Genomic DNA, 21,227 nt, shown 5'->3' with positions numbered 1-21,227 from the left:
TTATTTCCAGTTCGTTTTTCATTTTCTGGCTTTTTGTGCCTTCTTTATTAATATTTTTTTTTTTTTCATTATGTTGTAATTGTTGTTTTTTTTTGCTTATATAATACTTGTTTTTTTTTTTTATTGAGTTGTTGTTTTCATGTTTTGCTTGTCTGTTTTTCTTTTTGCTTTTTGGCATGTTGTTTTTTTTTGTACTTATGTTTTGTTTTTGGTTTCTTATCTGATTTTGTTTTTGCTGTTGACTGATTGTTTTCGTTTTACTTGGTCCGTCAGCTTCCACTTTGTTGAAGATTGGAACATCATTTTTTGGTTTTATACAAACAGATTATGGAAGCAACTGTGTCTCAAGGCCAAAATATTTTAATCGAAATATGAATTTGCAATAATTTTAACTGAAATGAAATAATACCGTCTGGTCTCTATTTGAATAAGAATTTGTTTCCGTGCTCGCTTCACGTTTCCACTTGAAATTTTGACTGTCAGTCAACAGCATATCCCAGCGGAACGAAGTGCAACGATTTACGCTTGAAAAATTTTGGCTTATAATGAAATACATATAAGGGCCGTCGTAGTCGCATGGGTCGGTGAGTGACTACCATTCGGAAGTGCACAGATTTCAATCTCCGTGCACCAAACAGCAAAAAGTTAAAACAAAATTTTTTTTCTAATGGCGGTCGCCCCCCACCAGACAATGGCAAACCTTCGAGTGCCTTTCTGTCATGAAAAACTCCTCATAAAAATCCGTCTCCCGTTTCGAGTCGTCTTGAAACTGTAGGTCCTTCCATTTGTGGAATAACAACAAGTATGAAGTGGCGCAAAATTTTCATGGATTTTTCAGTTCTTTCGCATTTCCTCATTTACAAAGCTTTTGTCTATTCGTTTTATGAATAAACTACGCAACACATAAAAAACGAAATTAACAAAAATCAATGAGAATTTTGAGCTAGGTTAGGTTAGGTTAGCCTGGTTGGCTATAAGCCACGCATAGACCTTTTGGTCCCTAGCGATACCAGATGGAGACCGACCTCTATGAATACCGAAAGTAGATATCATGTAGGATGTCAGCGCTTTTGGCGAATCTAAGCAGAGCTGGAAGATCCAATGGGGCTCCCAGGCATTTTAAATGCGTTTTTAATAATGCCGGACAGACGCACAGAAGGTGTTCTAAAGTTTCCTCAACATCCTCTCTGCATTTCCTGCATTTGTCTTGTACGCATGTGCCGCCAATAGATTATGACCTGTTAGCATACCTATGATAGTTCTGCAGTCCTTTCGCGAGAGCGTAAGTACGAATTGTGTAAATTTTTTATCATTAGTTCTACTCATAACTTTTGATGTTTTTCATGTGGTCAAATTAGTCCACCTAGCTTCCACTCGCCTTTTCATGTAGTCGTCCATTTCATTGTATATTGTATTTAACGGTTTTGGTATGTCGTTCTCTTGTTCAAATGGTGTTCTAACAGCACCTTTTGCTATCTCATCTACTATTTCGTTCCCCATAATGCCTTTGTGACCAGGTACCCAATAGATATGCAGAATAATGTTTGCAGCTAACCTTTCTATAGCCTCCCTGCTTCGTTGAACATTTGGGGACTTAATTAAATATGAGCTTATTGCTTTTATTGCTGCTTGGCTGTTCACGTATATATTAATTGTTGAGTTTTTTCTTGTTCTTGTGTAGGCTAGCTCCCCACAGCAAAAACTTCCGCTTGGAAAATACTGCTGCAGCTTGATGGGCTGCCTTATCACTACTTTTGAGCAGTAAATGCCTGCTCCCATTCCGTCTAAAGTTTTAGAGCCGTCTGTATAGATGTGAAAAGTCCTGTGGCCAGGCTTCATGCCTTTGTGCCATCCCTCCTCTTCAATTGTAGTACGGAACCTTCTCTCCCTATTAAAGTACGGAGTCATGTAGGTTGTGCAACCTGAGCTCCACTTTCTTGTTGAGCTGTGTCCGAAAGTTCTACAGGTGAATACTCCAGCAGCCACTAACCTCCTCTCGAATTTCGCTGCCAGGTTTTTCGTCATAAGGCCAATAGGTGGCATGCTGAGTATCATTTCCAGCGCCTCCGTTGGAGTGGTTTTCATCGCTCCTGTTATGCACAGAGCAGCAAGTCGCTGAATCCTTTCCAGTGGCATTAAGTATGTTAGTTTTCTTGTCGCAGTCTACCATACTAAGGGCCCATACAGCAATATCGGTCTAATTACTGTTGTGCAGCACCAATGCATCAGAGAGGGTGATAGACCCCAAGTAACGCTCAGCTTTATTTTACATGCGTACAGCGCATTACTACCTATATGGAGCAAAGTTTCACTCATGGAGCTCCGACGGCTGGTTTCGCATCAGAGCTTCATATTAACATAGTTTTCCAAAACCGGTAAGATATGACCGGAACTTTCTCTCAATAATTCCAGTCGGAAAGTACCATGGGATTAAAAAAATACAATGTGAACCACCCAAACTAAGTATTTTGCTCAGATATGTATTTTCATTAGGTTTCAGCTTTTTTTCAAAAGCACTCAGCTAGTTAGTTAAGTCATAAAAAATTTTCGTATGATACTATAAAAACCTATGGAAGCTCTAGTCCTTTCACGCCGAATTGGAGTCGTCAAATTTTCTGTTTCTTCCTTCTTTTAATTGGCGACCTGATCTTTCCAACGCAGCGGCCTTCCTTTTCCTCTGCTACCACCAACTTTCAGCGGAGCGTTTGTATCCATTCGGACGACGTGACCCAGCCAATGTAGCCGCTGGATATTTTTTCCTCTGCGCTATGTCTGTGTTGTCGTAAAGTTCACACAGCCCATTTTTCCATCGCCTACGGTACTCGCCGTCGCTAAGTTGCAAAGGTAGAATCTTTCTCTCAAACACTCCAACTGACGCCTCATCGTCCAAGCTTCTGTGCCATATGTTGTGGCGGACCTGAGTTATGACGAGTGTTTGAGAGAAAGATTCTGCTCATTCAATTTTCTGCTGCATTGTGTGACTACCGCCATTCTCTCGATTAAAAATTAACTCAATAATATGAACTTCAACGGTCCTTAACTTTAGTGAGCTTTCGTATTAGGCCACACAACTCAGCGATTAATCGATCTCTTGCTATTATCGACTGGCTACCGCCTTGGCAATGCCAGTTGGCCTGCTCTAGACTGTAATTTCACTTTTTTGCAAGATATTCCGAAAGATTAAATTTATGCACGGAATCTATTCAGATTCCAAAACAATAATTTATTGAATTCACGATTCATCTTAGTTAATCACGAATATCGATACGGCAATAAAAAACAACCAGGCGTACTTCGAAACAAATTGTTTTTATTTATTTGTTGTACAATCCAAAATAACTAAATAATTCAAAATGTATAAAATATAATAAATTAAAATTAAAAAATAATAAATAATTAAACCCTTCCCTCCACTCATTGCTTACAATAACAGGCATCTTTCGTATTTTCCGAGATCCACTTCAAGTACTGACTGACACGCGTATAGACACCCGGAGCATTCGGTTTAGCGCAACCAAATCCAAAGGATACAACACCGGCCAATTGGAAGATACGATCACGCACAATCAACGGGCCGCCACTGTCGCCCTGATGAAAGAAAAAGAGAAGGTGAAAATGTAATACTGAGAGGCCTAAAATTCATATAAAGTGGACAAAAGGATAAAGTGAAATTGATGGCGATGACCAAAACCTTGCTTATTGTAAAGATGTTGAAAAATTGTTTCAATGCTTTAACACGGAACATCAATCGAAAAATTTGCGATTATTCATCGATGGATCGTGCAAAAGTGAGTATTTCATCGATTTTACGAAAGAATGCAGTGATTTTTCCAAGTAAATAATCATTAAAGACAAAAACTATGGTTCCACAAATGGATAGATATTCAAGGCATTTTTTTCTATTTACGGAAAACTAGCGTAGTTTACGCAATTTTTGTCCGATTATTGAAAGTAATACATTAATTTCTTCGTTAATAAATGCACTCAAAGAATATTAACAAACATCTTTAATTTTGTAGTAAAATTATGCAATAAAAAATTGTTAAAGTTAAAAAAATGATAAAAAAAACACTTTCTCCAGGTTTAATCAAATAAAAATCAGAACTAACTAGTTTGAATAATTACTTGTTGTACATCATTTGAAAGGTCTGACAATATCCTTTTCAAAACATATAAAATATTGAAAATCGGTGGAAAAATGACCGAGATATCCGTAGATTACCGTGCAAAGTCTGAAAAAACGGTTTTTTATAAATAAATAAAAATTGGAGGGTACAACAAAAATAACAAAAATATTTTTATGCATTATTCGACCATATAAACAACCTACAGTGTGTAATATGTCAGGTGTATTTCGTTTTTTTTTTGTAGCACTGTGTAATTGAATGCCTAATAACCGTTGATAATTTTTTACCGTATTGCTCACGGCTTGATTCTCACTTTCACATGATTATTTTTTCACTTTCTCACTTACACTTTAGTATTCCATAATCCAAAAAAAAAAGAAAATTTACAACAATCAGAACCCCAATAATCCAAAAGCGCACTACTAAAGATATGTTTCTTTTCAATGACTCACCTGACACGCATCCTTGCCACCTTCTTCAACTAATCCAGCGCACAACATCGTATTCACTATCATTGTTTTATACGAAGTGTTACGACATTGCGCATTCGTGATTATTGGTACTGTGACCTCCTGCAAGACGCTCGAAATATCACCATCCTGACTCGTAAGACCCCAGCCAGCGATTACGCCCTAAAATTCCAAAGAAGACTCCATTCAAATAAGTCGGAAGAGAAGAGTCGCCACATTGCAGCAGCTAAACACATACAAACACACCTCCTTGAAATCAAAGTTCTGATTGGGATTTGGCAAGCAAACTGGTCTAATGGGATCCTTCAACGCTATGGGCTTACTCAGCTTCACCAAGGCTATATCATTGACCAAAGTATTATCGTTATATTTCTTGTGCGTCACTAGTGCCACGGCACGTCTCATGATGCCCATATTTGTAGAACGACCAAGCTGCAACAGTCTTACCGATATGCGTTTGACATTTTGCCCCTTGACACAATGAGCGGCGGTCAGCACATAACGGTCGTTGATCAGTGTGCCTCCGCAGTAGACAAAATTATCTCTAATGAGCTGTGCAGTCCAGGGATATTTATTGATGCGCACAACAGTGCCGCCAATAATGCGATTTACATTTGGAACACCGCAAGCTGAGGAAGTGAAAGGGTAGAAGCAAAATAGAGAGAGAGAGAGCGGAAGTGCAAAATGTATCGAGTATTTAAAGAGCGTAGTTCGATTCAGTGAGTAAATAGCAACGACGAAGTTTATTGAAATGAAATTAGTAGATTAAGAAATATAGTGGAGCATTGTTTTACTGTCTGGTAATGTAACTACACGGAACTTACTGCACGTAGCACATTTGTTGAAGCGGAATGCCTTCGCATCATCATCATCTCCCAACCCAACGGCACCTTCAGTGTTACCCAATAAAGAAGAGAGTATTTGCTCTTTTTGCCCATTTATAATGTCATCAATGAAGTCACCCATTACGCCGGGCGGTGGTGTGGCAACAGACTCATTGTTGCTAAGCTGGAAGTCCATATTCTCCGCAGGTAAGATAGGAATGCGCGAAGGTGGTCGTGGATATTCATAACCATTGAAGTTTTGCTGCGGTGAAACAGGTAGTGGAGAGTGCGGGGGTTGGTAATAGTTTCCATTTTCTTGCGGCAAGGCGACAATTTGATTGTAGGGAGGTTGGTAAGAGTAGCCAGAGTCCTTATGGAAATTAATAGATTTTTATATTGAGAATTTACATTCGATGCTGTGTATTAGTTTGATTTTTTAAAATATACAAGACTTTGCATCTTTTGAGTGTATATAATAATTAACAATTTTTTTTTTTTATTTTAAAAAAATTTAAATTTCTTCTTTCGTTAAGTTATGAGTCGTTATTTACTTCAAAATGTTTTCATATAGAAATTCAAAAATGTTCTAAATGAAAATTAGTTTTTATTAAAAGAAATCCATTATGTTTTATGGCCGATCTTTAGCTCCTGGGCGCTGCTACGATTACTATGATGCCGGTCTACTTCGATTATTGCTGTGATTTTATCGAGATTTTACACGACGGGCTTGCCTGTGCGAAGTGCATTTTTAACATCAAAAATGCCTAAACAGAATCGACGAAACCGAACGAAACTTAGCTGTTACAGCATCGGCACCATAAATACAATTCACAATTTCAGCGGTCTGGGTTTCATTTTCGTAAACTGTACAATGTACCGAATCTTCTCTTTGTTGACTTCCATTGTTAACACCCTTTAACTCAGAACGAAATGGAACAAACAAAGAACCGCAAAAGAATTTATTTAATGCCAAATGCCACCTTGATAAAGAGGATAAACTTTAAATTGTTCGATCGACACTTTACGAGAGATCGATCACTATAGCCATCTACCGAGAAAATAATGGATTTCTTTTTCTCCAAACTAATATTTTATTTTATTTTACTTTACTTTATTTTATTTTATTTTATTTTATTTTATTTTATTTTATTTTATTTTATTTTATTTTATTTTTATTTTTTTTTATTTTATTTATTTTTTTATATTTTTTTATTTTATTTTATTTTTTTATTTTTTTTTTATTTTATTTTATTTTTTTTTTTTTATTTTCTTTTATTGCATCCCATTAAAGAAGCGATTTACATTAATTGGCGACAGCTTTGCTGCAAGCCAATAATTTATAACAGGTATAAAGATTACAATTAAATTAATGTCTATAAATATTATATAAAATAGTTAACAGTTTTACAAACAAGAAAAACGTTTACTGTAAAAAGTTTCGGACTATATGACAAGAATTGAGTAAAGCTCCTTTCTGCATGTCGAAAATTAAATATTCTAGGAGTTAAAGAGTTTTCACGTTGTCTGCTAAGTTTTTATGCACTAGTCCGTGGGCTGAGATGATAATTGGTAGTTATGTGCACCTTCCTTAGCTTCCACTGGCGTTTGACATCAATGCCTAAGTCAAAATATTTGAATATTTTTTCTGCATATGTTTATTGCATGTTTCTGTTTAGAGGAACAGCAATATCAACTATATAACCAGTCGCTTGAGATTTGTCAATAAGGAAAATATCTGGTCTATTGTGGTCTCTTGTGGCATTTGTTAAAATTGTTCGGTCGTAATATAGAAGGTAGTTGGAGTCTTCTTGAACAGGTTCTGGGGTGTATCTGAAGTACGGTATTTTGCTTGGATTGAAGTTGTACATCTGCGTCAGTTTTAGATGGATTATTTTCGCGATGTCATTATGTCGCTTCAGGTACATAGAGTTTGCCAGTGTGGTGCATCCCGCTAGCACGTGGTCTAATGTCTCACTTCGACTATTGCATCTTCGGCATCTGTCTGCAGCGGCATTTGGATCTCGCATTACGTATTTAATGTAATTTCTCGTTGGAATCACACCATCTTGTATGGCGAAAATGGTACCCTCCGTTTCGGCAAATATCGACCTGTTGGTAAGCCATAAGTGCGACAATTTTTGGTCGACATGTGGGCTCAGCAAGTCTTTTCGATATACGCCGTGGATAGCCATTTCAGACCATCTTTGGATTTTTTCATCTATTGTGGTTGTGTTCTTGATTTCGTAGGGTTGATTCATCCGAAGTGGGGTATAATTATCATCCGCAGCACTTGCAGCCTTGTGGAGCTCGGATTGGGAACACTTATGTTGGAAATATGCTCTTATGTTCAAGATAAGTTTGTCATGCAGTGCTCCAACATCAATCTGTCCTCTGCCTCCCGCTTTTCTAGGTAGCATCATGCGAACGACAGAGCTTTTTGGGTGACGTGACTTGTATTTAGTCATAATTGTGCGTATTATTCGTTGTAGATTTTCTATTTCAGTAGATGACCATTTTACAATTCCGAAGCTATACGATACCACCGGGACGACAAATGAATTAATGGCGTGGATTTGGTTTTTCCCATTAAGTTGGGTTTTACAGATAGCGTGAAGGCGCCTTTTAAATTCTGCTATCAGTTTTTTCCTCATTTGCATCGTATTTATACTGCTGCTTTGCATAACTCCAAGGTACTTGTATACCTCTCCTGCCTCCATTTCTGCTATGTCGAGTCCGCTACTTTCCGCGGTTACATGTCGAGAAACCACTTTACCTTTAACTATTGTGATCTTTCGGCATTTATCAAGTCCAATAGGCATTTTAATGTCATTGGAGAAGGTTTCGACACATCTCAAAAGCTTATCTAGATGTTTGGAATTGCTGGCGTAGAGTTTCAAATCGTCTACGTAAAAAAGATGGCTCAGTCGGAATCTTTCAGACTGTCCGTGTTTTAATACAAACCCATGTCCCGTCTCATTCAGGATGTGACTTAAGGGGTTCATGCTGAGAACAAACCAGAGCGGACTCAACGAGTCACCTTGAAAGATACCATTTCGAATGTTTATTTCGGTTGTGTATTGAGAGCTTTCCGGGCCAGGTATTTTTATTCTTGTCCTCCAGCGTTGCATAACTTTTTCTAGAAAGAGTATGATATTGGAATTGAAGTTGTAAATACGAAGTACTTCAATAAGCCAGGAGTGTGGAACCGAATCGAATGCTTTCATCCAGTCAATATAAGCTGCATAGAGGTTTCTGTTCTTCTGTTTAGATTGCCCAAGGACAACTTGATCTATAATCAGTTGCTCTTTACAACCTTGTGATGCACGTATACATCCTTTCTGCTCTTCTGCAATCAGATTATGTGTTTCGATATGCTCATAAAAGATGTTAGTTATGCACGACGTAAGTATTTTGTAAATAACTGGCAGACAGGTGATGGGCCTGAATTTTGAAGGGTCATTGATTTCATCACATTTTGGAATCATATATGTCGTACCAAGCGTTGCAAAATTTGGCAATTCTTCTTCGCCGGTTATTATCTTGGTGAAGAGGGCTGCAAGTTTGTCGTGTATACATGTAAGCTTTTTGAACCAGTAAGCATGCAAGTTGTCGCAGCCTGGAGTTTTCCAATTGTGGAGCCTTCGAGCAACTTTCGCAACCTCTTCAGGTGTTACGGCTGAGAAACCAAGTATTGGGATACTAGAGTACTTTTCTCTCACTTCTGCTATCCAGCTTGCCGAGGTGTTGTATTTCTGAGGTTTGGACCAAATAGCCGACCAGTATGATCTAAATTCATCCATTGATGCCTGTCGCGTCTGCCTTTCTACGTTCGTGGTTTGTTTTAATTGTCGTAAAAATAGCTTTTGATTGCTTTCAAACATACGATTATGTTGCTTGCGTTTCATAGACATGCTATATTTTTCTCTTCTGGTGGTTAGCGTTCTTAATTTTTGCTTGAGCGTATCGAGCGTACGCTTGGGCATTTCTTCATTATTTTCGAACTTCGAGTGAGTATTAAAGTTTTTACATATTTTGAGGACTTGGCGTTTCAATCGTCCGGAGGTGTTTCCACCTACCAATGCTGTTATTTTTCCTATTTTTCGGCGGTGCTCTTCAATGTTCTTATCGAGTCTTATCAACCACTTCGGTTTATTACTCTTGTCAGTTGATCTGGAGTGTTTTGGCTTCTGATTGTGTTGATTGTTCTCAAAATGTTTGTTAGTGATTATTTCAGATATAGTTTTAGCAACGCAGTATATGACTATTATAAGTTCTTCGAGACTAATCTCTTCGTTCAGTGTTTCCGGTAATACAACAGCGTTGTAATAGTCAACTAATTTTCCGAGTTTTCTAGAGGTGTTTAGTTTCGGCAAGTGCGGCAGACTCATCACAGGCATTCCCCTATATTTCGCATAATTTTCTTGAAAACTATTATATGCACTTTCAAAATCTATTGACTCTGCATTGTCGTTGACGGGCTCAATAATTAAAGGGACATTCCCTTCGTTCTCTGCATCCATACTACCATCCTGTGGTGTGTTGTTTGTTTGCTCAGGGCTTGCTGGGGCTCCAGAGTTGCTACCGAGCTCTCTCGCCACTTCCTGGGTAATTTCTTCTCTTCTTGCTTCTGTGATGTAATCATGTCTGCGTATCGCTCTTAATTGATCAGACAAGTTTTGCTCTGACACGTTCATTTGCGGATATTTTTCTACAAACTTTTCACGTAAACGTTTTCGGAAAAGGGTTCTGTGTGTTTCTAATTTAGTGATCTGTAGGTATGTGCGTAATAAGAATTCGTTAATTTCTGATGTCCATTTTTTACGCTGTCTAGTTGCTACAACTGGGCTGGTCGCTGCATGCGATGCTTGCGAATCAGTTCCCGGCTGCAAAAGGTCTTGTCTATTATCCCCAGAGTAGTTGTTTGTATCTGGAGTATGATCAGTCTGGGGCCGAGCTGGACCACATTCCAGAAGTGTATGATTAGAATTAAGATTAAGGTTATCCGAGGCTTCATTTATTCTTCTCATTTTTTATAATGGTTCCATTTTATACCTGCTGGCAGGTGCGTTAACAGCCGCTTCTTACCTGAAGTACAGACGCCGACCGGAGAGCCGCCCAATCTGGTTCAGTCGCTGCCGGGTTTAGATTTCCAGTTTTTGGTCCGCGAGCGGTATTTTATTTCCCGCCTACCCTGTATATCTACAGAGCGTTCCCCTATCCGCCACCCGGGGACGCGTCCGATGGGAGAACGGATTGAAAACTCCACACATTTTATTTTATTTTATTTTATTTTATTTTATTTTATTTTATTTTATTTTTTTTTTTATTTTATTTTTTTTTATTTTATTTTATTTTTTTATTTTATTTTATTTATTTTTATTTTATTTTATTTTATTTTATATTATTTTATTTTATTTCTATTTTAATTTTTTTACAATATTTAACTTTTTTCCTTTTTAGTTTTGTTTTCTATTATTTTTTGTACCGTTTTGGTTTTGTTTAATTTATTTAAGTTAAATTTAATACCAATTTTGATTACTTTTCCTTTTCAAAATTTTCTGCTTAATTTTAAATTTTTTATTTAAATTAATGTTATTTTATTTTGTTTCGCTCTATTTTACTTAACTTAAATTATTTTATTTAAAGTGCACTAATTTCATTTAATTTTACTCTTTAAATTTTATATTATTTCACTTTCAAATTTAATTTACTTCCACTAAATTCTACTTTATTTTATTTATTTTTTAACTTTTAACTCTTTTTTTGTTTTGTTTTGTTTTCCTTTATATTTTGTAATACGTTTAGCTTATTTCATTTAACTTTATTTTATTTCATTTTTTTCTCCCTAATTTAATTAAATGTAATATCGGGTTGCCAACTAAGGGCTTGCTTTTTTATTTCCGCAAAGGGAAAACCGCATCGGCAGCTCATAAAAAATTATGTGCTGTTTATGGTGACGAAGCCTTGAAAGAACGGCAGTGTCAAAATTGGTTTGCCAAATTTCGTTCTGGTCGTCCAGTTGAAGTTGATGGTGTCCTAATCAAAGCAATAATCGATTCCGATCGTCACAGTACAACACGTGAGATGGCAGAGAAGCTTCATGTATCACATACCGGCATTGAAAATCACTTAAAACAACTCGATACATGGGTTCCTCACGAACTGAAAGAAACGCATTTAACGCAATGCATTAACAGCTGCGATTTGCTAAAAAACATTTTTAAAACGCCTGATAACTGGCGATGAAAAATGGGTTGTTTCTCATCGAAAGCTGATATTCATCAAAAGAAAGTTTTGTTAGCAGCTTGGTGGGATTACAAATGAGTTTTCTACTCTGAACTCTTACCACCCAACCGAACGATCAATTCTGATGTCTACATTGAACAACTCACGAAATTAAATAATGAAGTTGAAGAAAAGCGGCCCGAATTGACAAATCGAAAAAGTTTTGTATTCCATCATGACAATGCAAGGCCACACACATCTTTGATCATTCGACAAAAATTATTGCAACCTGGTTGGGATGTTTTCCCACATCCACCATATAATCCTGACCTTGCACCATTTGATTACTTTTTGTTTCGATCTTTACAACTGAATGGTAAAAATTTTTTCCTTGAATGGTAAAAATTTCAATAATGATGTGGATGTCAAATCGTACCTGATTCAGTTTTTTGCTAATAAAAACCAGAAGTTTTATGAACGTGGGATTATGATGCTGCCTGAAAGATGGCAAAAGGTCATTGATCAAACTGGGCAATACATTACAGAATAAAGTTATTTCGTTCCATGAAAAAATTATCTTTAATTTTATGAAAAAAATCCACAATTACTTAGTTGCCAACCAAACATTATTTTATACTATTTCCATTATAAGGGTGGCTAAATTTCAAGGGTCGATGTCCAATATGAACCACACCTAAACGCCAAGTTTTTTTCTGCATTTCATTCGATATTTTTCAATTTTAGACTAACTCAATTTAAATCATGGAAAGATACATAATCGAGCAACTCGTTAAAGTTATTCAGGCTTATTATGAAAATGGGCGTTCAAATCAAAATTTCATATCGCGCACTTCGTGATTTTCTCGGACAATTTAGTCGACCAAATATGCGTATAATCGGAAAAATTGTGCAAAAGTTTGAGCAAACAGGGTCTATAGGAGATGTGAAAACATCAGTGCATGCTCGTACAGCTCGTACTGTAGAAAATATTGTTGCTATTCACGATAGTGTGGTTGAAGAGACGTCCACTTCAACTCGTCGTCGTGCCCAACAATTGCACCCCTCTCGCTCGTCGTTGATGAACATTAAGCATAAAGACTTGTATTTACACGCTTACAAGGTGCAATTGACTCAAGAACTAACTAAAGCCTCTTGATCATTTCAAGAGTCGTCAATGGTGAGAATGGTGGTAGAAAATGGCAACACTGAATGACCAATTTTCGAAGACAATCATCTTTAGTGATGAGGCACATTTTCACCTCAGTGGATTCGTCAATAAGCAGAATTGTCGCATTTGGGGGAATGATAATCCAAGAGTGATTGCCGAAAAACCAATGCACCCACAAAGAGTGACTGGCATCATTGGGCCGTATTTTTTCCAAAATGAGGCCGGTCAGGCAGTTACTGGGAAAAGTGTTCGCTATCGTGAGATTATAACGAACTTTTTATGGATGTGGACGATATGTGGTTTCAACAGGGTGGTTCCACTTGTCACACAGCTAACGAAACAATGGCTCTTTTGCGCGAAAAATTTGATGGCCGAATAATCTCACGTCGCGGCGATGTTATTTCGCCGCCAAGATCATGTGATTTGGTACTTCTTTCTTTCCATTGGACTTATTTTTTTGGGGTTATTTGAAAGAAAAGGTGTACGTCGATAAGCCAGCAACAGTTCAAGAGGTAAAGGATGAGATAATTCGGCACATTAACGGCATAGAACCTCAATTATGCCTCAGAGTCATCGAAAATTTGGACCATCGGATGGAGGTGTGCCGTCGAGGCCGCGGCGGCCATTTGGCTAATATTTTGTTCTATACATAATTGAGCCATACCAATATTATCATAATAAGGAGAAATGACAATAATTTCCAAAAAAAATTTTATTTTATTCAAAATCAAGCCCTTAAAAAGTAACCACCCTTTACTTAATATTTTTTATTTAAATTTATTTAACTTAACTTCATGGTTTTTTTGAAACTTATTATAATTTATTTTAAAGGTAATTCTATTTAATTATGTCTTTTTAGTATTTTTTTTTTTTTTGTATGTTTTTTTTCTATTTAAGTTTATGTAGTTGAACTTAAGTTACAGTAATTAAAGTAAGTTTTACTATATTGCAATTTATTTTATCATCATTAATTTATTTTAATTTAATTTAATTAAAAATTATTTTAAGTTATCTCATTTTTTTAATTTAATTTCTTTTAAAATTAATTATTTTGTATTATGATTATCTGTTTTATTTTATGTTTTCTATTTAAATTTATTTAATTTAATTTCATTTTATTTCATCATTTTATCTTTTTTGTCTTATTTTCTATTTAAGTTTATTTTATTTAATTTGAATTCATTTAAGAATCTGTAATTTATTTTCATTTTATTTCCTTTAAGTTGCATTAATTTACCTTTTATTTCATTTCATTTATTTTAATTTGAGTTTATTTCATTTTCGTTAATTGAATTTAATTTAATTTTTTATATTTTGTAATATTTTCTTGGTTTTTGTGATATTTTATATTTTCTATTTAAGGTAATTTAATTTAGTTTTATTTTGTTAATTTTTTTCATTTGATACTTGTTATATTTTAATATATATGAAATTTGCCTTGTACGAGTAGCCTCCAATAATTGATTTGTTAAAATACTGCATTCTGTTAAGCATTTTATAGCAAATTTGGGATATATCAAAATATACTTAATAAAAGGGAAGATGAAAACTGGGATATTGTCAATTTTTAAACAGTTTTACAAATTCTTCTACAAATTTAGTTTATTAATACACTTCCGTAAATTTCTATCTATGGAAAAGCTCCAAATTTCCAAAGCATATTATTTCTTCTTTCTCTATCATCATTATTTTTATTACTTTTTTATTAAGATTATTTTATTATTTATTTAAATACTTCATTAATATGATTCATGCGATTTTTATTCAGCACTCACTAAATTTTACTTGTATTTATCATGTCCAGGTTGAAATTTTACTTTCATTATATTATATCTCACTCAATTTCTTTCCTCACTCACCGCTCTACTAGCACTCAAGTGGAGCAGCACCACTGCCCACATAAAGTACTTTAATTGTCGCATTCTTATCTTTGGCACTGACACTTTGACAGCTGGCACACAAAACTTTAACACTTGAGCAGATATTTTGCAAAAGTCTGACCCGTTTTTCGAACCTTCCGCGCTACGCAAGGCTCGCAGTTCAACTAAAGAAGAAAGTTGCCTTCAGCCGCTTCTTATATGTCAGAGTGCTGGTGTCAAGCTCCTGGCCACCTTTTTCATCGTTGAATTCTTTCTGTAATGAATTCCAAAATTTACTGTGCTATCTGCGCCCAGACGCAATTTGTCATCTTCTCATTCACTTCTCTTTATCATTTATGTTCTTTTTTATTCTTTTTTCCACTTATTAAATCGTTCGAAACGAAATTCTTCAATTCGCTTAAGGCTATGCACACGACGAGTGTTCTGCTACTAACCTTTTTAGCTGTTTACGTTGTGCAACATAGCGTTTCCATTAAGAATTTGTTTTTGGTGGATTTCATTTCATCTATTTTTTTTTTTTTCTTTTTTGTTTTTGCACATTTATTTAGAAATTTATGCATTTATAATTTTTTTCACTCAGTTTTGTTAACCACATTTATTATCACCCATCACTTGACTTGGCTGTGACATGCGTGACCCAATTCGAATCTATAACCTGCTGTTCTTTGATTTTTGTTTTTGTTTTGTAATAGTTTCCAACAGAGTTTTTAATTATGCTTGTTTATTAATTTATTCCACCAAATACGCACAATAAGCTCATGAAAATGAATATTTACTTTCCGATCACCTTTCGTTAGCTTCATTATAATGTTTGCCTTTAACCAACATCTAATCGAGTTACCAACAAAAAGAGAACGAAAAATCAGAAATTACTAAAATTTAAACTGAAATTTACATATTGAAATAAGGGTATCTCATTTGTTGTAGCCGCATATAATAAATATGCAAATTCTCCATGATTTATTAGTGCAAAGCATTCTCGGCTCGAATTTCATTGGTTAACCGGCATTTGAGTCATGAAGAATAATTGCGGGGACTTTGCGAAATTCATTAAAAAAAATTTAATTGGGGCGCCCATGAATAATACTCATATTGTCTTACTACGATGGTAATTTTCGGCTATGTTTGTCAAATATGTTGATTATTATATACCGTTACACAGATTCAGCGAGTTGCGCTAATTATTTCTCTCACCTGAGGGCATGCATTTATTCACTTAGCACTTGTCTGCACCTCTCAACTGATTTATGAAATAGTTTTTTTAAAGCGTTCGATACCAAAGAGTGACCAGATGGCACTGCTAATTTTTCTTATTGTTATGTTTCAGCGGCTATGAAAGGTACCAAAAACATCTGGCTGTCACAATATTAAGTGAGGCTTGCCATATCAACATGGACCGTTTGGTTCTTGCTGCAAGTGTAGAAATTATTAAAAAATAGTATCAAGAAAACCGAATTATAGGGCGAGAAGGCGGGTGCTTCAACAAGTACCCGTGTTTGATGACAGAAGGTGTTCCTGACGGAAGTTTGTAGTAGCATCGTGTGCTAACATCTATCAAACGACGGTAAAACAAATTTCAGACTGATTGATTGATTAGTTTGGATTTGGCAGCTATTCGAGTAAGACGCGTTTCGTGGTTTTCGCTAAGATGGAAAAAGAGTAGTATCGTTCGATAATTCGCTTTTTATTTTTGGATGGGGAAAAATGTGAGAATATAAAAGTAAAGTTGGATGCTGTCTATGGGGACGCTTTGCCATCTATGACCCCAGTCAAATATTGGTAAAACGAATTTAAACGTGGGCGAACATACGATTTTGATGAGGAACAACCAAGACGCACTGCAGACCTGGTTACCGAAGAAATCATTCAAAAAGTTCACGACAGGATTCTCGCTGATCGACAAACGAAAGTGCGCGAAGTAAAAGAAACCATAGGTGTGTCGACCGGAATGGTAATTAATATTTTACATGATAAGTTGGCGATGAAAAAATTGTCGCCCCGATGGGTGCCGTGATTGCTCACAAGCAACTTCGACGCAGTGTTTAAAGCAATTTACGCGAGATCCGAAGAAATTTTTGCGTCGAGTTGTCCGTTAATGAAACCTGGATTAATCATTAATCAACTCAATCAAAACAATGGATTTCTCCCCGTGAATCTGCTCCAAAAAAGACGAAGACGGTCCCATCGGCTGAAAAGATCATAGCTACGAAAACGATGACTGGGCAATACTACATTGAGTTATGGGACCATTTTCAAAAAAAATTGAAGGCGACACATCCGCATTTGAAGAAAAAGAAGGTGCTGTTTCACAACGATAACGAACCAGCACATTCATCCGGAGTTGTCGCCGCCAAACTGCATGAATTGCGTTATGAATTGTTGTCGCACACCCCGTATTCAACCGGTCTAGTTCCCAGCCGCTTTTTATTGTTCCCTAACATGATGAAATAGCTCTCGGGAAAAAAAATTTAATTCAAAAAAGGAAGTCATCACCGCGACAGAGGCGTATTTTAGAGAGTTAGAAAAATTCTATTTTTTTGGTGGGTTAAAAAATGACCGAAGCGTTGGGAGAAGTGTCTATTTTGAAAAATAAAAAAAAATTATTTAAAAAAATGATGTCTTTCTAACACGGGTACTTATTGAACCTCCCTCGTATATATAATGGGCGCTTATACCCTTTCTGGGTATTTGGCCGAGCTCCTCCTTCTATTTGTGGTGTGTGCCTTGATGTTTTTTCCACAAATGGAGGGACCTACAGTTTCAAGCCGACTTCGAACGGCAAATGGGTTTTTATGATTAAGTCGTGGAAGTGGTCATATACGCGCCTAAATTATTAGTAAACAAATCTATACTATAAAGGTGAATGTCTGTACGTTGTCCGCGCATCACTACGAAACGACAACACAAAATTTTTATACATTCATATTTTCACCCAATGAAGGTTATAGGCATGTTTTTATGACGGAACTCCCTTCCCACAGCCCCAGGCCGCGCCACCACTCTCTTTCATCACTAATAATCGAATATTTGTTTAGATTTAATCTAAAAAATCTTAGTTTTTCCTATTTCCCACTATTTATAGCACACTCTAGACTTCATAATCCGCATAAGCTGTTCAACTATGACCCAAATGCAAAGTTCAAAAACGGTTTGAGATAGAAAATTATATTAATAAAAATAATTTTGCTTGATATTTATTGATAGCAACGGATGCCGGGTATTGCAATATTATGGTTATTAATAAAAAATTATTTTCTATGAAATTATTGTTTGTAATTCTTTTATATACATATCCTAAATCCCTCAAAACTACTCCTACGCGAGCGAGGCAACGGGTTAAAGCTAGTATTTTAATAATATGTAGTAACAGCCTAAATGTGAAAAATCTGCATATAAATAAATCACAGCTGATCCAGTGAATTGAATATTTTCACTTTTACCATTCAACAATCAAGAATTACCAGTAAGCATTCGAGAACCGATAATTTGAGGCTCGCATTACATTGCATTTCACGGCATAGGAAACCAAAATACCAACAACAACAAAATCCCCCAAATTTGGGTCAGCAGAGCAATACCGAGCACACAGCATCTCTGCCAACGCATTCCTATCCCATTTCCGTCTTCTCGAGTGTGCACACTTTCCTAACGCTCGCGGGTGCTCACACACATACAAGTAAGAAGAATTACTTTTTACAAAAGCGTTCGAAAGTAACTCAAGTGGTGGAGTCAAGTCAAAGTCAAGAAGTTAGAAAAACAAAAACAAAAAAAACACAAAGTGAAATAGAAAAAATATTAAATCAGAAAAAAAAAGAAAAATATGTGAAAGTCAAAGAAGGAAATAAAAAATGAATAAACTTGTTTCGATTTAATGATGCACGCATTGCCGCTGCCCAAAGCTTAGGAGTCTTAATTCCAGCTCAGGTGGTGTTTTTACACAGGCCACTGATGCTGCTGACCGCGCTCGACACTGGGGCTACTTCAACGCTACACTTGTTGGCTTCGTGACGCTAAGTGGACTGACCTAGGTGAGATTAAGGCTAATCGTAAGCGCACAGAATAAAACTAGCAGCTATTGTCGTTTAGACGCCATGCAAACTCGTACTAAACAACGCGCGGGGGTAAGCAACAAAAGACTTAAGCAGCGAACCTGCAGAAAATGTAAATTTTCTTTTTTCTACGCAACGATGCACAAAACTGACCGTTTTGTAAGTTTTACGATTTCTCTCTAATTTTCCACACATTTTTCCACATTTTGTTATTGAAATTAGCGGCAATTTTTTTCTGTTGTGCCGTTAGAAAATTTAAATAAAAAGTGTAAAAAAAAACTCTTCAGGAAAACAATGAAAAAAAAACACACTAAGAACGGAAGTAAAACGATGAAAAATTGGGCAAAACCAAGCATTTAACGGTCAATTTGCCTGATATTTTGTTTTGTTCTCTCCACAAGCGGTTGGCCAATTCGTTCCACTTGCTTTGAACTGGGTCAGCACGAAGATGTCGAGTTATAGATAGAAAAGTAACAAAACAAAATGTACATTTTTGAAGAAATAGCAGATAACAACAGCAGCAGCAGCCACTGGCATAATGTAATAACATTTGAAGCCAACAGCAAGTGGCCGGTTTTTGTTTCCTTTTTTTCTTCTTGTTTGTTTCTTGTGCCTTTGTGTGTTGTTTGCCAGCCAAGTTACAAACTAAGTAGCAGCAATTACAAGCTTAGCGGCAATCTTATCGCCAGCAATCGCTTGGCTGCATTGTGTGATTTCGAAAGCAGCAGCAGCACCAGCAACACAGCAGCAGAAGCCGCATAAAGGTTGTGCCAATGTGTGGCCGGTGTAGTAAAGCAAAAATAAACAAAAAGCACTATTTGTAAGATAAAGCTAGCTTCGTTTGCAAATAAGCAGCAAGTGAATATACATACCAACAACAACAACAATTCTTCTTTTTTCAACTCTGTAATCACACATGCCAGTTATTTACTGATTTTCCGCAGTTGCAGAAAAAGAACTCAATTCAAAATCAACAAGTGGCATATGAGTATGTGTACAACAACCACAAAGAAGTATGCAAATATGTACGCAATATCCACGGTATCTAAAAAAAGCGACGCTGCTGCACAATTTGTCAGTGCAATTATTACATCGCATCGGTAATTTGGTGCAAAAGCCGAACACAAAATGAAAACTTCTATTTCTTCACTAAATTCCTTCTCACAAAGTTCATTATCAATCTCAAAGTATGGAGTGTATGGCAGAAAACGAAGTTTGTTTTCATACCCAAGACAGAGAATAGGGATCACGGCTCGGCCAAGTACTTCGGGCCTATGAGTCTTACCTCATTTCCCTTAAAGGTGTTTGAAATATTGATCGATCATATCGGAAAGCACATCAAATCTAAATTATCTCCAGAGCAGCAAATTACCTGAAGAGAAAGCAACCTTACACATGGTAGTAGGGTCTGAGCAAAAATCTCTGGAGGCCAAACATTCGCTATGGTGGCTTTCATAGATAATAGAGGGTGCTTTCAACAACATTAGGACGTAGTCACTTGTCACTGCGTTAGATAGACAAGAGGTGGAAAGACCTATCTGTCTTTGAGTCTCGTCCCTTCTTGGCTGCAGGGAAGTTAATGTGGGTGTAAGAGGGCCTAAAGTCACTAGATTGTGCACAGGAGGACGCCGCAAAGTGATGTCCTTTCGCCTCTCCTTTGGCTATTTGCTATGGATGCAGTTCTGACAATGTTAAAGAAGGGTGGCGTTAAGGTCGTAGCATACGCCGATGAAGTGATCTTAATGACAAAGGGGTCGAGTAATGATGACAGTCATAACAGAGATTTTGAAAAGGTCACAAAGGTCACAAGGCTGTACTCAGTCGCTGGGCCGCCAGTTGTGGCCTCCTAGCCAACACTGACAAACGCAGCTGGTGCTATTTGCAAGAAAATATAAACCTCCACACTTTAGACGTCCCAAATTTAAAAACCACGTTCTCCTGCCCGGGGTCATACTTGACTCCAAACTATAATGGAAGCTGCGTCTTGAAAATCGATTAAAGAAGGCCAGTAATGCTTTCTCATCTCGCAAATCTATGCTGTGCAAAAAATTAAGACTCGGATCATTTTTGGGTGCACAACGCAGTGTTTCTGCCAATTTTAACGTATGGATGCAAGGTTTGGTGGGAAGCTCTTTAGAAGGGCTATAATATCACTAAACTGGGAAGGGTGCAAAGGACTGCATGCATTGGCATGACCGGAGCATGTAAAACTTGCTCCAGTGTGGCCCTGAAAGTCCTTTTGCACTTACATCCCACCGACTTTTACGTTATTTTCATCGCTGCTCAAAGTACAATCAAGTTAAGGGAAATTAGCCGCTGGAGGTAAACTTTTAAGTGACAGGGTAGCATTTTCAGGCAGTTAACACTCCATTTTTCTTAACTTCGTACAGAACTCTCTATCCGCTAGCTGGAGTTTGAGAGTCGTGCTAGGGCAACATCCCCAAGTAGTCGGATTTGGAACGAGGGAGAAACCTGTACCGATTC

The 21,227-nt window shown here is 36.6% G+C and overlaps 2 protein-coding genes across 2 annotated transcripts in view; both read right to left on the bottom strand.

Annotated features, from left to right (window-relative positions):
• The window catches only part of LOC129242139 (mucin-2-like), a 162,299-nt gene that overhangs the window by 85,853 nt on the left and 55,219 nt on the right, over positions 1-21,227 (bottom strand). The gene's annotated exons all lie outside the window — the stretch shown is intronic.
• Positions 3,415-14,736, bottom strand: LOC129242956 (trypsin-1). Its single transcript, XM_054879923.1, has 5 exons — positions 14,674-14,736; positions 5,422-5,791; positions 4,844-5,226; positions 4,580-4,759; positions 3,415-3,588 (listed from the first exon to the last, which is right to left on the bottom strand). Exons 1-5 carry the CDS (start codon positions 14,734-14,736, stop codon positions 3,415-3,417), a joined length of 1,170 nt encoding a protein of 389 aa, XP_054735898.1.

Source organism: Anastrepha obliqua, chromosome 3 (assembly GCF_027943255.1).
Source record: "Anastrepha obliqua isolate idAnaObli1 chromosome 3, idAnaObli1_1.0, whole genome shotgun sequence".
NCBI classification, from domain to species: domain Eukaryota; kingdom Metazoa; phylum Arthropoda; class Insecta; order Diptera; family Tephritidae; genus Anastrepha; species Anastrepha obliqua.
Note: the sequence above shows the minus strand (reverse complement) of the source record. Positions and strands in the feature narration are given on the sequence as shown.

Coding starts and splice junctions, on each gene's coding strand:
- LOC129242956 (XM_054879923.1), bottom strand. CDS start 14,736: ATGCGACAATTAAAGTACTTTATGTGGGCAGTGGTGCTGCTCCACTTG. Junction 5,792..14,673: donor ACTTGAGTGCTAGTAGAGCG/GTGAGTGAGGAA, acceptor AATTTCCATAAG/GACTCTGGCTACTCTTACCA. Junction 3,589..4,579: donor GTGGCAAGGATGCGTGTCAG/GTGAGTCATTGA, acceptor TTCTTTCATCAG/GGCGACAGTGGCGGCCCGTT.